The sequence below is a fragment of the Dunckerocampus dactyliophorus genome, chromosome 9 (genome assembly GCF_027744805.1).
Source record: "Dunckerocampus dactyliophorus isolate RoL2022-P2 chromosome 9, RoL_Ddac_1.1, whole genome shotgun sequence".
NCBI lineage: Eukaryota > Metazoa > Chordata > Actinopteri > Syngnathiformes > Syngnathidae > Dunckerocampus > Dunckerocampus dactyliophorus.
In genome coordinates, this window is record NC_072827.1 from 7,264,402 (window position 1) to 7,281,365 (window position 16,964).

The following is a 16,964-nucleotide window of genomic DNA, read 5'->3' on the forward strand; positions in this document are numbered from 1 at the left end:
ACGACTTTTCTTTTTAATATTTTGTCGTTATTTTCTTAAAATTACAGCTGTTTTTTCCATCTCTGCCATTGTTTTTCCTTTTTAATTTTTCCAGCTATTTCAGCTTTTTTCCTGTCAATTTATTTTCTTGTAATTGTGACTTTATTCCCATAATATTTTGACTTTATTCTTGTCACTTTCTTGTCAACTTTTTCTGACATCTAATTTTCCATGACGTTAAATGACGTTATTTGTCCTCATAATATGACAATGACATCCTCGTAAAATTATGACTTTTTCTTGTTAGATTACAACTATTTTCTTTTTAGTTTATTTTTGTAAATTTACTGTTGATTTTTCAATTTTTTTTTTTTTTTTTTTTTTTTTTTTGTAGTTTTCTTGTTAAACTATATGTTTAGAATTTGCTGCTGGCCAATAAAAAAAAAAACACCTGCGGTTCTGCAAATGGCCCCCAGGCTGCACTTTGGACACCCCTGTTCTGTACAGTAAAGGAGCTGCACTTGTAGCCTGTGCAGTAGATGAGGGTTTCATCATGTCTGATGCCTCGCACTCGTTGTGTAGCTTGCTAGAAGATAAGCATCATGTTCTCCAAATCCATCGCTCGCTTGTGGAGACCATAAATGTCGCTAGTAGTGGAACCAAAGATGGATAGATGTACCTGTCAACCCTCTTGCTTCCCCGAGGAAGTCCCGTATTTTACGCTTCCTTCCTGTATTTTTTAACTTCCATGAAATAAATATCCTCTCCGGTACCACCGCAGCTGGAGCAGCACAGCTTTCGGTCCGTGACTCTGCAGGCTGAAATTATGGGCCTCTCTTTCTATTGATATTATCCATTCTATTGCTCTGGTATATACTTCAAGATATCAACAGTTAGTGGTGGTTTGTGCTGTCCTGATTATTGTGGGTAAACCACGTGTGCCTTGTCACTGAATTAGAATGGTGGCCTCACTACACTAAAAATAACACTCCCCCTTGTTCGGTGGGTTTGAGTGTCTTCTTGCTGGGGGTTACGTTCAGTGTTGCTGCTACATTGTAAGCATGTCTTCTGGCCAAGTCCACTTGCTCTATCACAGTTTTTCTCAATTGCTAAGACGCATTTCTCGAAAGCTGCCCTCCTTTTCTATAAACTGTGACCACAAAACCAAATTTTCAAGCCAAATGCACAAACCTCTGACTCTTATTGCAAAACCAAACTGTCACCTCAAAACAGTTCAGTCTGTGCTGAAAACTGAACTATGTTGTCAAATCGTGCCCTGAGTCAATCAAAATGAAAAACACTACTAAAAATCGGAAACACAATGCTCAGGAAATGAGGCTGTGGAAATCAATGTTCACTGTTTTACTGAATGCATGTTGCAAAACAAAAAACCTGTGCATTTAGCACTTGTAAACACTAATAAGCCTATGTAAAAGTAAAGTACAAAAAGTGTATCTTGGCGTGGGGGGGGGAACATACCTGTCCTCCCACTCCCATGTGGCAGTCTTTCCTTTGTACATGCAGTTACAAAATTATACAGACCTGATCAAAATCTTAAGACCAGCTGAAAAATTGCTAGAATTTGCATTTTGCACATTTGGATCTCAATGAGGTTTTAAGTAGAGCTACAATATGCAAAAACAAGAAGGGGGAGTGAGACAAAAAGCATTTGGAACTGGTGATTAAAAAAAAAAAAAAAATCTGAAATAGGCTGTTTTATCACCTGATCAACAGTTTAAGACCACAGGCTATAAAAGCCAAAAACATGAACAAAATGTTCATTTTCTGTCAGGCATTCACACTGTCATGCCCTCCTGATGGCTAAAGCTAAGAAGCTTTCTCTTTTTCAACGTGGTCGGATTGTCGATCAGCATAAGCAAGGCCTCGCAGCGTGCCATTGCTGCTGAGGTTGGGTGCAGTAAATCAGTCATTCTACATTTTTTGAAAGGTCCTGAGAATTATGGAACAAAAAAGTCAAGTGGTAGACCCAAAAAAAATCACACCTGCGCAGAACCGGAAGATCCGATTGGCTGTCCATCAAGACACGGCGGTCTTCCACCCAAATTAAGGCCCTTACAGGTGCCGACTGCAGCGCAATAACCATCAGATGGCATCTGCGGGAAAAGGGTTTAAAAAACTAATTTAAAAGATGTCGTCTCCTTCAACGCCACAAAACTGCCCGTTTAGACTTTGCCAGGGAGCATCAAACATGGGACATTGAAAGGTGGAAAAAAAGTTTGATTCTCTGATGAGAAAAAATGTAACCTTGACGGTCCAGATGGCTTCCAACGTTACTGGCATGACAAGGAGATCCCACCTGAGATGTTTTCTACCCAGCACAGTTGAGGGGGTGGGGTCCATCATGGTCTTGGGTGCTTTTTCATTTGGTGGAACACTGGAGCTTCAGGTGGTGCAGGGTCGTCAAACGGATGCAGATGTTGCAGCGACCATCCCTCATGACTGAGGGCCCTCGTCTGTGTGGTAACAGCTGGGTTTTTCAACAGGACAACGCTGCAGTTCACAATGCTCGCTTGACCAAGGACTTCTTCAGGGAGAACAACATCACTCTTTTGGACCATCATGCATGTTCCCCTCATTTAAATCCCATAGAGAACATTTGGGGATGGATGGCAAGGGAAGTTTATAAAAATGGCCATCAGTTCCAGACAGGTGATGCCCTTGGTGAAGCCATCTTCACCACTTGGAGCAATGTTCCCACTAGCCTCCTGGACGGTGGAGCTACTCATTACTGAGTCCTACTGAGAAAATTTTTTGTTCTGGTTTGGAGAGTTTTTTTGTTATTTTTTGAGCGATGGTCTTAAACTTTTGATCAGCTGATAAACAGCCTATTTCAGTTAGTTGTTTTCAATAAATTACTTTTTCAAAATGCTTTTTGTCTCACTCCCCCTTCTTGTTTTTGCATATTGTAGCTCTACTTTAAACCTCATTAAGATCCAAATGTGCAAAATGCAAATTCTAGCAATTTTTCAACTGGTCTTAAGATTTTGGTGAGGTCAGTACATGGAATACTAGGCCTACTAACAGTTAGACTAACCCTTACCATACTCCAGTACACTGGCACAGTGATGTACTGAAACATATATTTACTTACAGTATAGTGTGGTACAGTATATAGTATAGTCGTACAGTAATTGCTGTCAACATTTACATACTATGTCAAAAAAGGTGATTACTAGTGCTGTCAATTGATTAAAATATTTAATCACGATTAATCACATTTTGTCCATAATTAAATGTCAAATAATCACAATTCATTGCAGATAGAAGTTTTTATCATGACTTTGTCATAAGTCGGGATGTAATTCTTCGTGGTAGACAATTTGATACGCATCTATGTACACGGGGTTGAGACACGAGTCCAAAACTATATTTTAAAAACATAACGATTTGATACAGGGTGCAAACGATACGACGCGATTCAATGGTAACGTTTGTTGATGTAGACATTAATCTTACATTATAAAATAAAGAAGCCAATTGTATAAAAGTGGCATTCGTACAGTATTTTCAAATGTGTAAAAGTGGACATCATATCCCCAAGCATACTGTAAGGCAGGGCTCCCCAGCCACCGGGCAGCAGGAAGCTCAGGTTCAATTATTAAAAAAATTAAATGTAGAAAATTTAATGTAAAGGATAGATTCATTGACTATGAAAACATACTATTAGCATATGGGTTCATAATGATATCAATATTAGTTCAATAGTTATTCACAAATATTGAATTTTCCGTCATGGCGGTTTTCATCCCTAGCTTTTGAAGATACAACTAATTTGTTGGCACACTCCACATTCCACAGTGTCTTGGCTACATATAATGGTGTTTGTTGCATGTTTATAGCTTGTGCTTTATTTTTTTCCAAGTGCTCTGACCATTTTTTGTGGAGTTATATGCACAAATGCCGAAAATGGTCCAATCTCGCAATGTTAAAGAATCCTTTAAAAAATTCCTGGATCCAGACGGTAATCTGGATCACCCCCAAAATTCAATCTGTTCTTCCATCCCAATTATGACAATTCCTGAAAATTCCATCCAAATCCATTCAGAACTTTTCAAGTTACCCTTGAACACAAACAACCAACCAAACAGACAAACTCCAGCAAAAACATAACTTCCGCGCTGCGCTTGCAATTTGCGCTGCACTTGGCGGCTGTAATAAGATAAATTAGAAGGCTGTAATGTTTTGCTGATATGTTGAAAAATATTTCCTGTTGACTAACTAGCGCGCTGCTAATGCTACCATTGCTAAAGCTATTTATATCACGGATCTGTATAATATATCTGGATAGCTCATTGGCGATGACTTGTGAAGCCACACGGCCGCCATATTGCCACTCGAAAGAAACACTTCTCGACAAGCTTTTGCATTCGTGGTGAACTTCTTTTATTAATTCGATTGGACACAAATTTTGCCTTAAGATGCCTGCATGTGCAGCTATTAACTGCACAAATCGCCAGTTCAAAGGCTGTGGACGAACATTTCACCTGTAAGTATGATTGAAATGTAGATTTATGATTGATAATTTAAGGGTTTTGCACTGTCGATCTCTGATATTTTCGATCGTGTAAAATTCCTCTGATTAAATGTATGTCCAGAATTGATACATTTATATAGCTCTATAATAGCTAAGAGGAAATTTACGTACTTTTTTGTTATATCATGATATATGTATTTTTAAAGGGACTTTTAAGGTTGCGTTACTTGAAGGAATGGGAGAATCTCAGTGTTTCCATGATGCTTACCAGGCATTGTATACAGTGCAGTTAGCAAGCCAGTTTGCATACAATTGACCCGGCATGACCCTTTATTTGGATAAACAACAATTTTTTTTTTGTTGCTGAATGACTGACGTAAAAGGATTCATTCATATGATATGTTCTGGAAAATAATATTACTGAACATGCATACCGGTATGTTTGAGATTTCCTGCCAGTAACTAGCAACTCGTAATTCAAATTTTAGCTCGTGGTTCAAAGCAAAAAATCGCATCTAAAAGACAGTCATTAGTTAGGACACTTGTATGCCAAGGTACCATTGTATAAATGACTATAAAAAATAGCTGCAGCGCTCCACGTTCTAACTTCTCTCTGGCAGTCTATGTAGTCTGTGACAACTCATCTCACAGCGACAGTAGATACAAATAACTGTGGTCTTGTTGCGAGAGCCATCTGCAACGGCTTTGAAGCTAAATGTACCAAAATACCCTTTTATTTCTCCATTTTCCTCCTCCTCCCTGTCTTTCTTCTTCTTCCTCCTCTTCCTCTCAGATTTCTGTCCGTTGTAGTGCCTCACAAATCTCTGAACTGGCTTATATACCATATCTTCCCTCATATCATTCGCCACAAGCGTGGTACATTTTGAGTTGTGTTCAACAGGTGACACCTTTGCTTTTATCTCAACTCAATACCAAAGATGTACAGTCAAACCTGTCTATAGCGGCCACTGAAGAGAAACGGCAGAAGTGGCCGTTATAGACAGGTCGGTGGCCATTTTGAATTTGTGCGCACACATGTATTCACAAAAAGACTGGAGCAAAACCAAGAGACATAGGGGAAAACGCTCTGTTGACACATAAACAGGTAGGTAAATCTAGGTAACAGCTTGAACAATTGAGTGCGGAGGAGGTGCGAAGATCGTCGTAAACTAACAATACCAACGCTCCTTTCTTATTGAATGGGCTTCTAATCTCTAGTTAGTCGGCAATTAAGTGATATTTTAGATGTTTTATTCAGGTGTTTTGGCTATTTTAGAATCTATTCATGGCATTGCAAAGTGGGAAGATTACCGTTTTGTCCGTCATTGAATCTTTTCATGGCTTTTTTATGTCGAACTAGGACTCAGTAATTAAAGTCTACACACGACGGCTTCATTGCTTAAAAAACGAAACTTTTTCGTGCATGAAGCTTCTGCTTGAATTGGCATTTTGGCCGCTATATGCGGTCAGATATTGACCAAGGTATACAAAATGGGTGGCCCCTGGCCGTGTTAGACAGGTGACTGCTATACACAGGGTCTATAACACGTAAATTTTCTGCGGGGGATTTTTCAGTGGCCGCTATAGGCGGGTGGCCGTTCCATACAGGTGGCCGCTAAGACAGCTTTGACTGTATTTGTAAGTTGTTGTTTTTTTAACCCAAACGCTCACTCCCAAAGACATGTTCATGTGTCTAAGTTTTTTTTTGTGTGCGAGAGGCAAAAAGAGGTGATCATGCAAGTACACAATAAGAGGTGACTTTTCATGCAGTTTTAAGCCATAAAAACGGCCACAAGGTGGCAGAAGTGCATTTGATCAGAACTTGGCATGCCTCTTTTGCATGTGTTAACGCGCTCGACAGCAAGGAGGAAGCGAGAGAGCGTGGGGGAGTGTCGCGTGCAGGTTACGCATTGTAGGGAAATTTGAACACATGCACACGTGTGCACACAGTTTAGTGAAACTGTAGTTCATGCTGTTATATTTGTAAATAAATTGTTATTTTGATGTAAAACAACCTTTGAGCTGTCACAAATTCAAAAACATTGTGTCAAAGTGAAAGTTATGCTTGAAATGTATCTTTTTCCAAAAAGCTGTTTTTCTCCCTTTTCTTGTTGGGAAGTAATATTTTTCTGAAACTTACGTACGTTCTACTGCTGATTACTAAAGAACGGAAAAAGGTAGAAACAAAGTTGTTTTTATTCCCTGATGAAATACAGGAGTCTAATCTTTATAGCCATAGAACACAATATTCTGCGTGCCTTGAAAGATCAGACAAAATCGTCTAAAATGGCCAGTAATGGAGGGAATGTCTTTTGAAAAATGTCTGGGAGTGAATGAGTTAATTGTGTTTGATTTTGCCACCTGTACTCACCATGATGCAACACAGGCACATCACAGTGAAAATGCGTTGGCAAGTTGGATCTAAACAGGTGAAAAGTGCTATGGTTTTGCCAAAAGAGTGGCCGATGAAATGAGTGGGTTCAGGCAACTGAGCATGTGGTTCAGCCAATGGGGTTTAGTGTTTTAGCAATTAAGAAAAAGTGTTAATACATGGATTGTCAAATGTTAGTTTGTGGTCTTACGCCCTCCTTTTCCGCTGTGATAGGAATGAACCTGAATAAGCGGGAGTTGAATGAACACGTGGAATTTGAGTCTCAGACCTACTATGCAGCATTTGCAGCTGAGCTTGAGGCCTGCGCACAACCAATGTGGGGCCTTTTAACTCACTGCAAAGTCAGAGTAAGTCATACCCGCAACCTGCAGCTACTTTTCAGACATCCTGTACAGTATGTGGGCTTTGAATATGTTGTAATGTCTCTGTGCAGGAGACTCAGGAGTATACTAAAACTGTGGTCCGCTACTGTTTGGAGACTCTTCAAATCTGGTTTGATGCCATTAGCTTCAGTGATGAGGTAAATTTAGATCGACACAAACAAGCGTATGCCCCTGGTGATTCTCATGACTTCTATTTCTCTCCCAGCCTTCGCCAAATCAAGTCACATTTCATTTGCCACTACACCGCTACTATGCCATGTTCCTCAGTAAGGTCAGTGTCACTGTTGAGATGCAATAATTCCAAAGAAGGACGCGCTAATGACAGATGGCTTATCTGAACAATCTCTAGGCTGTTAAGTGCCAAGGCCTGGACCTGGACAGCCTCCTGCCTGACCAAGAGATGCTGATGAAGATCATGGTGCATCCGTTGCAAATTCAGGTACAGCATTCTGCCGTGGGGGGCCTCTTCCAGAAGCTGATGACGAAAATCCCATTTGAGATGACAATGTGTGTTTGCTGGTAGGCGTGTCTGTCAGAGATCCACAGCAACATGTGGGTGAGGAATGGGCTGCAGATAAAAGGACAAGCCATGACCTACGTGCAGTCGCACTTCTGCAACTCCATGATTGACCCAGACATCTATCTGCTGCAGGTCAGGACTTTTCACAGACTTTTCTGTTTATCTCACAAAGCTTGTTGTTATATGAACTTTATTTATTCTTTTTGCAGGTTTGCGCATCAAGACTTGATCCTGACTACTTTATCTCGAGTGTTTTTGAGAGGTAGGGTCCAACGCATGCACTTTTGCAATTGCTGTGTTGTGTAAGTATTTTTAAAAGATACACACTAGAACAGGGGTGTCCAAGCTTCCACCGAGGGCCATTTACTTAAAAATGAAAGGATACAAGGGCCACTGTGATATTTTGCAAATGTAGACTATGCTTTAGGAGTTATAGATATTTCAAGAAAAAATAGCCTGCATAATATTTTGACTGTATTCTTATAATATTGCAACTTTTCCCCACCCTAATTTTCCAAAAATTGCAACTTTATTCTTTGTTTAGTTTGTTTCTTATAATATTAAAAGTCTCAGGAAAAATTTGAACTTTATGCTACTAAAAGGACCTTATTTATTCTCATAATAATAATAATACAAGTTAATTTTGATAACGTTGACATTTTTCTTGTTAAAATATGACACTTTTGCAGCTGTATTTTCCATTTCTGCTGTTTTTTTGGTCATTTTCCAGCTATTTCAACTTTCTCATAATATTACGAATTTTTTTAATATAAAATTATATTTTCTTTCATATTTCAACTCTGACCTTTTTTTTCCCTCATCATATTACGAGTTTATTTTCATAAAATTGTCTCAAACACGGGCCAAGAAAAAACAACACAGGGCCTCAAATGGCCCTTGGGACGCACATTGGACACCTCCTGCACTTGACATTGTATTTTTTCGTGCAGGTTTAAAGTGGTGGATCTTTTGACTATGGCGTCGCAGCATCAGAACGCCGTGCTAGACTCGGAACAGGAAAGACCAATGCTAGAAGGGGCTCTGACCTTCTTGGTTATACTGACAAGCCTTCGCATTCATTTAGGTAAGTGGTACAACACGGAATGTGTCCTAGGGCTGACAATCTCAGGGTGAGTCATGACCGTGGAGTGAATGCTGATGAAAAGAAGTGCTCTGTTTTGTTGTTCATCGGAACGTAGATATCAGGCACACTGTTAAACAGTCTCAAAAGAAGGGAAAAAACATAAATTCATTTATCTCCTCTTCTAATCTTTTGCCCTTATGCCTTTAAGGTCCGTTTTGGGGGAAAAAAATGTCTGTGTAGTTATCTCCTCAACATTTGTTCGCTACAGATTCTCTATCTGATTTCTTGCTGGTATTGGACATATTGTCCGATATTGTTCAGCGCTTCATTACAGATACAGGCATAAACCGAAATCGATGTTAGCAGCAACTTCCTTCAGAGTACAGTCGTAACTCGCGTTTCGTTTATCGCTGTCTCACTATAATGCATTTTTTTCAAAAATTAACAAATTCATAAATGTTCACTGTTTTGTGGTTGAATACAGCCCATTAGGATTATTTTTAAATGCATATTTAAGCAAATTGTACTTATTTTTTACAGAAATTAATTATTTTCAAGCATAAAAATGGCTAAATGATCTAACCAAATGAACTAAAATACAAATACAAGGCTGAAGAAGCATTGTAGTTGTGACTGTAGTACTGTATTCTACATTGGCCATTCGGTGTCGGTGTTTGAGACAGGCAGTAGACTCCTGACGAAGGTTCCCTAGGGCAGGGGTCCCAAACCCAGGAAGCTTTCAGTTGCAATGAGGGCAAAACAAATATACACTTAACAAAAAATACATGTTGTAAATAACTACATCAAATTTTTTGTAAATGCATATCAACTTTGGAAATATGGGCCATTATTTTATTTAAAAAAATAATAGACAGTTACAAATCTCATTTTTGCATTTGTATGTTGTTTCTTGCTAGCGTTGACACCGTCCCACTGTTTGACGGGTCTTGAATGCACCATTGTGCGTGTGCTAACTTTCACTGTGTGCTAACTAACATGCTGCACAGATACTATAAACTATTTTTACCCTTTTTCTGTCACATCGTATTTGGTCCCAAATGCTGATACTATGTGGAAATGCATAAAGGTAGGTTTTGATGATGTGATTGAGTGCTAATGGGCATATTTGTTGATGCGCAACCTCAAGTAAATTCATGCTAGCACACTGCCTTATGCCACACACATCAAACAGCGACGCAATAATCTTCTCTCTGAAAAACAAACTCCAGGCTTGTACTGGGGGATGGTGGGTGTGTATTCATTCTGTGCTTTTAATGTGATGTTTTTACTCTCGTAGTTTTACACGATACATAATAAATACACATTAGTTCAATATAAGGTTTGAACAAATGTCTTATTTCATGTCTAGAGGGCTCTAATAATGTTAAAAAGCGCATTTAAATGATAAACAGGTTTTCTATACCATAACTACAAAAATATTACATTCCGTTTCATTCCATTCCACAGTGGTTAGCATGTTGGCCACACTGTCAGGAGACCTGGAAGATCTGGTATCTCCGTTAAGGCATCTTTGTGTGGAGTTTGCATGTTCTCCCCGTGCGTGTGTGGGTTTTCTCCGGTTACTCCGGTTTCCTCCCACATTCCAAAAACATGCAAGTTAGGTTAATTGGCCACTGTAAATTGTCCATAAGTATGAATGTACGTAAGTGTGAATGATTGTTTGTCTATAAGTTCACTGCGATTGGCTGGTGACCAGTCCAAGGTGTACCCCGCCTCTCGCCCGAAGTCAGCTGGGATAGGCTCCAGCATACCCCCGCGACCCTAATGAGGATTTAAGTGGCATAGAAAATTAATGAATAAGTGAGTAAATAAGGAACCCTACTTCGCGGAAATTCACTTATCACGGTCGGGTCTGGAATCAATTAACTGCCATAAACGAGGGATTACTGCAATGTCTTCTCACATCTTGTGTCATGAATGAGCACTGTTAAAAACCGAAAGCTATAAAATGCATACAAACAAAGCAGAGATAACCATAACTACTAAGGACTAATTTTGTCAGTCATGTTTAGTATAACTGGTTGACTTTCCCTGACACAAAAGCATTAAACGAAAGCTGCTCCTCGCTCTCACCATCAGGCATGACAGACGACGAGATCCTTCGGGCTGAGATGGTATCGCAGTTGTGTATGAATGATCGCACTCACAGCTCACTGTTAGACCTTGTATCCTTTCAATAAATCCAAGAGCAGCCACGTGAAGCATGTATGCTCTTTAATCCATCACAGATTTGTTCCTTAAGAATGTTTCCGCAGATTCCTGAGAATCCCAACCCAAAGAGTGGTATCGTACCAGGGAGCTGCAGCTTCGAGGAGGTCCTGTCTGCGGTAGCTGATTTCAAAGCACCCGTGTTTGAGCCGGGAGGCTCCATGCAGCAGGGCATGTACACCCCCAAAGGTAGGCGCCCACATTACAACGTACTGTACGTCTAGCTTTATAGCCCGTCTCTTCCTACTTTGAAAACACAAAGGTAATACACAAAAACACACGTTAGTTATGTTTGTTGTCAGCTTGTGGGAGGAATTTGGCAAGGTGAGTTACGAACGTTAGGCTATACATTCAATGATAGCTTTCATAACCACAAAATGACTCCAGGTTGTCGGTCACTTATCTGAGATTTCTTTTCTGCACGCACCATGGACACGTACAGCCATTAACGCCAGTCATTTTATTCAGGCTGAATAATTTTTTTTTTTTTACTATTTTAATGACGTTTAATTCATAATTTGGAACAAAAAATGTTGTACAGTCGGTTCTTTTAAAGGGCCACTGGCATGATTTATCAATTTTGCTTAAAAATATAATACTTTTATATATACTTCATCTAACAATGTTTTACATTGTTCAATTTGTTAAAAGCAAATAGTAATTTTGCAAAAATGACGTTTATAGTTCATGGCGCCAGCCATGACAAAGTAGCTTGCAATTCAGCCTCATTTCCGTGAGTGACATAGTGGGGGTGGTATGCTCAGCTACACAAACATAGCGGTGTACTAGACAGAAGATGTTTACAGTGATTATAGTGAAGATTTGAGCAATCTGTCAGTTTTTGAGGAGGAAAAAAACATTTGGAGATGAAATAGAAAACTTGCAGAACATGGACTTAAGCCTTAAGATGGCGCCTTAAGATGGATTACGATTAACATATACAATGCTTTGCAGCATTGTCGCTATTGAATAGTGTTTATAAGACATTATATAAGCAAGACATGACTTACTCTCGTGCCAACTTTGACGTAGTGGTCGTTTTTCATCGTTTTGATGTTTTTCCTGTGTACCGGCGGAACAGCATCCTTTTTCAAAATGCGTTTATACCGTGCTTTCCAGGCAAATGCTTCTTGTAAAGCTGTTCCTTCAAAGCAGTCGTCAGTGAAATGATCACTGCAAAGGACAGAACCCGATGTCTGTGTCCATCGGTCTCTCGTTCTCTGCACTTGCTTCGTCGATTGTTGTCTTAAAGCTTTGTCTTTTGGAAAAGAAAACAAACTTACAGCATCACTCGCATATGTGAACATCCAGCAGCAACACAATATTTTGGCATGACTACAATTCTGATGAAAATTAAACTGAACCAAGTCGATGATCTACCTCCGAGAAGCATTTGTTTAGTCTGCTTTCGCTGAGCGGTATTATCCCCAGTACGTCACTTCCAGAAATGAAGCTGAGCTGCGAGCTAGTTCGTCACGACTGGCGCCATGAACTCAAATGTAATGTTTGTGAATATAGCATTAGCTTTCAAGAAATCGAACAATGCAGAATGTAATTACAAACATTGTCATTATTTATTTAAACAAAGTTGATCAATCATATCTGGGACCCTTTAAACCACTATTAGTAACGTATGCTAGCAGGCTGTGGTGTTTTTTTATTGTTTGGTGAAAAAAAATTTAATTTGGAGTGAGTTGCAAACAATCCCTTTAAGACAGGGGTGTCCAAAGTGCGACCTGGGGACCATTTGTGGCCCACTGTTTTTTTCTTGGCCTGTGGCACATTCTAAAAATATAATTTAACAAGAAAATTTAAAAAAGAAAATGGCAAAAATTGAGAAATCAGCTCTAATTTTATGAGAATAAAGTAAAAAAATTAAGAGACAAAAGGTGTAACCTAACAAGAAAAAGTTTGAATTTTCCGAGAATAACATCTTAATAGTAGGAAAAATAACGCCATTTTAGTAGCGTAGAGTTGAAATCTTAAAGGAAATAATTTATTATTTAACATTAATAATAAAGAATATTAATATAAATACATTATTATTATTATTATTATTATTATTATTATTATTATTATTATTATTATTATTATATATAAAGAATTTTTTTAAGTGGTAATATGAGAAACAAACAAAAGAACCAAGTTGGTATTTTTGGAAAATTATGTTGCGGAAAAAGTGGGAATAAAGACAAAATATTATGGGATAAAGTCAGAATTAAGAGGATAAAATTTACGAAGAAAGTGGAAAGACTGTATTTACGGTAAAAAAAATCAACAGCAGAAATAGCTATAAAAATAGCTGTAATTTTACAAGAATAAAGTCAAAATATTAAGAGAAAAAAGTTGCAATTCAACAAGAAAAATTCTGAATTTCTTGAGAATAACGTAAAACTATGAGGAAGAATAATGCAATTTAGTAGCATAAATTTGAAATAACAACGAAAAAAGAAAAATTTTAAAGGGGTAATATAATGAGAAACAAACAAAACAAAAAATAAAATTGTTACTTTTGGAAAATTAGGTTGTGGAAAAAGTAAAAATATTATGGGAATAAAGTCTTAATTAAGAGAATAAAATTTACAAGAAGAAAGTTGAAATAGTTGGGGAAAAAAACAACAGCAGAAATGTAATTTTACGAGAATAATGAGGGAAACTAATTTCATTCTGTTATTGTAGTAGCATCAACTTGCAATATGCAAGAAAAGATATAGTATATGTTCTCTTAAGTTGTAATATGAGAAACAAAACAAAAAATAAATTTATCACTTTTGGAACATTTAGTTTGGCTAAAATTATAATATGGAAATAAAGTAAATATATTATGGGAATAAGTCATAATATTATGAAAAGAAAATTTACCAAGATAATTTAAGAAAAAAGTTAAAATCTAGGGAAATGATAATGGCAAGAAAAAAAGCAAAGTGAAGTTGATACTAATAATAGGCCTTTTCACCTAGATGACAAAGGTGAGATGCAGTTTTTTTCTTGAAATATATATATAACTTCTTAGCATATCTACATGTGTTGCTTTACTAAATATCAATAGAACTTCTTAGCATATCTACATGTGTTGCTATACTAAATATCAATATAACTTCTTAGCATATCTACATGTGTTGCTTTACTAAATATCAATAGAACTTCTTAGCATATCTACATGTGTTGCTTTACTAAATATCAATAGAACTTCTTAGCATATCTACATGTGTTGCTTTACTAAATATCAATAGAACTTCTTAGCATATCTACATGTGTTGCTTTACTAAATATCAATAGAACTTCTTAGCATATCTACATGTGTTGCTTTACTAAATATCAATAGAACTTCTTAGCATATCTACATGTGTCGCTTTACAAAATATCAAAGTGGCAAAGTTGCAACCTTGCATTTTTCGCCCTTTCTGGAAAAACGCTTGGACACCCCTGCATTAAGACTTGTTACTTTCACCTTTACAGTACAGTAATCCCTTGCCGCTTTGTGCTTTGAATTTCAGCACTAGGCTTGATTACCAGAACAATAGGCTTTTATTGCAGGTTTGAATGATCTCACAAGAAGCACAATAATCCCTAACACAGGCTACGCCAAGCTAAAACTCAACTCTGAACCCCCGACATCACTTCCTGTCCACACCACTGGAACACATTTGCAGTAACATACATGGGCAGAAGTATTACAGTGGTACCTCGGTCAACGTCTGCCTCAGCTAGCACATTTTTCGGGTAACATGCAAAATTTTGCTAAAATATTGCCTTGGCTTGCATTTGCCTGCTTTAACGTCCGGTTTGTTTACGCCACCGTCTTGGATCCTTTTCTGGCGTAACAGTATCAACCCGGCACACGCATCCAGGGTGACACTCTGTGTTTCTGCCTGTCTCATTTTACATCCATTAAACAAATTTCTGCTTCCAACAACAAAACATAAGCATTCAAACTTACTGTAGCATATCCGTGAATCCTCAAGCATAGCAAACGTCACCAGAGACCTTATAAGGCGTCCTCGCCAGCGGACTTCCATGACGTCACTGCCGCCAGTGGTTGTTTTTTTGCTTTCATTTTCTATATTAAACGGCAAGGTACATGTTTATTGGTTCTAGAACGTTGATATTTAGTTTGATATATTTTTTTTTACATTTTTGCAATTTGTGGTTTCAGCAGAATGTGTTTTGTTAATTGATGGTTTTGTGTTTTTTTTTTTTCTTCCAACAAAACTAGGTAAAAGTGATGTTAAATGTTTGGTTGCCGATTCATTTGTCATTTGTAACAAATCAATGATTTTTGCATGTAAAACTATAATTATTGTCTATAAAATGTGTTCTATGGTAACATTTTTGGGTGTCTGGAACGGATTAATTGAATTTACATGATTTACTATGAGAAAATTTGCTTTGCTTAGAGTCCATTTAGGTTTGAGTTGGACCTTCTGGATTATTGACATTAACCAAGGCACCACTGTATTTATGCCTTATTTTCTGTTATTATGTCTATATTTGGCAATAGGAGTGTGAAAGTGACTATGGGGTGTTATTCATGTCTAGAGGGCTCTAATGTTAAAAAATGATATTTAGAAGGTGGTAAACAGGTTTTCGATCCTCTAACTACGAAAATGTATAAATAAGGAATCCTACTTGGGCACTAAGACACTGACTGCCTTGCCAAGTAGTATAATCTCTACAGCTCCTTATTTTGCTGAGTGAACTCCTGGGGTGTGTTAGTTCTCATCTGGCCACTGGGGGGCAGCCTTACACCACCACAAACAGATGAGGACGTACGGTAATGTCACTTTGAACCACCTCTTCTTACCAAACGCATCTCCTCCTCTTCTCCTCTCAGCCGAGGTGTGGGAGAAGGAGTTCGATCCAATCATGGTTGTTCTCAGAACGGTGTATCGGCGTGATGTGCAGTCGGCAATGGACAGATACTCGGCATTGTAAGTTGAACATGACTCATCCCCAAATAGTGAATTTTTCATTTATCAATGAAATAAGTCTTCTCCAGCTGTGTCACAGTATATTCAGTGCTGTGGGGGTCACCTCTCTCCTGCTCATGAAGGCACCTGATAAGGAAGGTCAGGGCTGTTGGTGCTCGAGTTGCTTCCAATTAAATTGCTGTCTAGCAAAATCAATATTTCAGTCTAAATTGTAATAGAATTGAGGGAATCTCTCCCTTGTTTGCCTGCGGTCTCCCGAGACAAACGTGTCAGTTGGGGGTGAAGGAGAATCGTTGGGGTTCGCCTTCCTCGTGATGAATGGAATGAATGACAATACCATTACTAGCCAATGGTAACTCAAGGAGTGCTGAGCGCTGGAAATGATAGGGCGCAAGATAACCTTTGGATAATGATGCTGTTTTGGGTGGAGATGGAGTTGAAGGCGTACGGATGGATGACTGGTGGTTAATTGTACTTCACACACGAGTCATCATTGCCACAAACAGAAGCAAGGTGGCACTGATAATAACATCTGAAAGATCAAACTCCTGCCACTTCAGTTTGGCTGTTAATCTTCGTACCGTATAAGACAGGGGTGTCCAAAGTTTTTTTTTTTTTTTTTGGCCCACGAAACATTCTAAAAATATCATTGAACAAGGAAAGTAAAATAATAAAATTATAAATAAAACAAAAACAAAAGAATGGAAAAATCTGCAGTAATTTTCCGAGAATAAAGTCAAAATGTTACGAAAACAGTTGCATTCTAACAAGAAAAAGTTGTAATTTTACGAGAATAACGTCATAATATTATGAGGAAAAATAACCTCATTTCAATAGGGGTGTAACAATACGTGTACACATGCGTACCGAACCGTGACCTCTGTATCAAACAATATGCAGTTTCATATTTATTTGATCAACTTCTGACTGCGCTCTGTTCTGAAAGCTCAG

The 16,964-nt window shown here is 38.2% G+C and overlaps 1 protein-coding gene across 6 annotated transcripts in view; it reads left to right on the top strand.

Moving 5' to 3' along the window:
• The window catches only part of ubr3 (ubiquitin protein ligase E3 component n-recognin 3), a 112,872-nt gene that overhangs the window by 14,258 nt on the left and 81,650 nt on the right, over nt 1–16,964 (top strand). For all 6 annotated transcript variants that reach the window (XR_008572517.1, XM_054787986.1, XM_054787983.1 and 3 more), the window contains exons 10-19: nt 7,080–7,213; nt 7,300–7,386; nt 7,455–7,520; nt 7,599–7,688; nt 7,773–7,901; nt 7,979–8,031; nt 8,720–8,853; nt 10,954–11,039; nt 11,130–11,271; nt 15,917–16,013. Coding sequence is in view for 5 of the 6 variants with exons in the window: in XM_054787986.1 (XP_054643961.1) it covers nt 7,080–7,213; nt 7,300–7,386; nt 7,455–7,520; nt 7,599–7,688; nt 7,773–7,901; nt 7,979–8,031; nt 8,720–8,853; nt 10,954–11,039; nt 11,130–11,271; nt 15,917–16,013 (1,018 nt within the window). In the remaining variant the exon portion in view is untranslated. The remainder of the gene's footprint in view (nt 1–7,079; nt 7,214–7,299; nt 7,387–7,454; nt 7,521–7,598; nt 7,689–7,772; nt 7,902–7,978; nt 8,032–8,719; nt 8,854–10,953; nt 11,040–11,129; nt 11,272–15,916; nt 16,014–16,964) is intronic.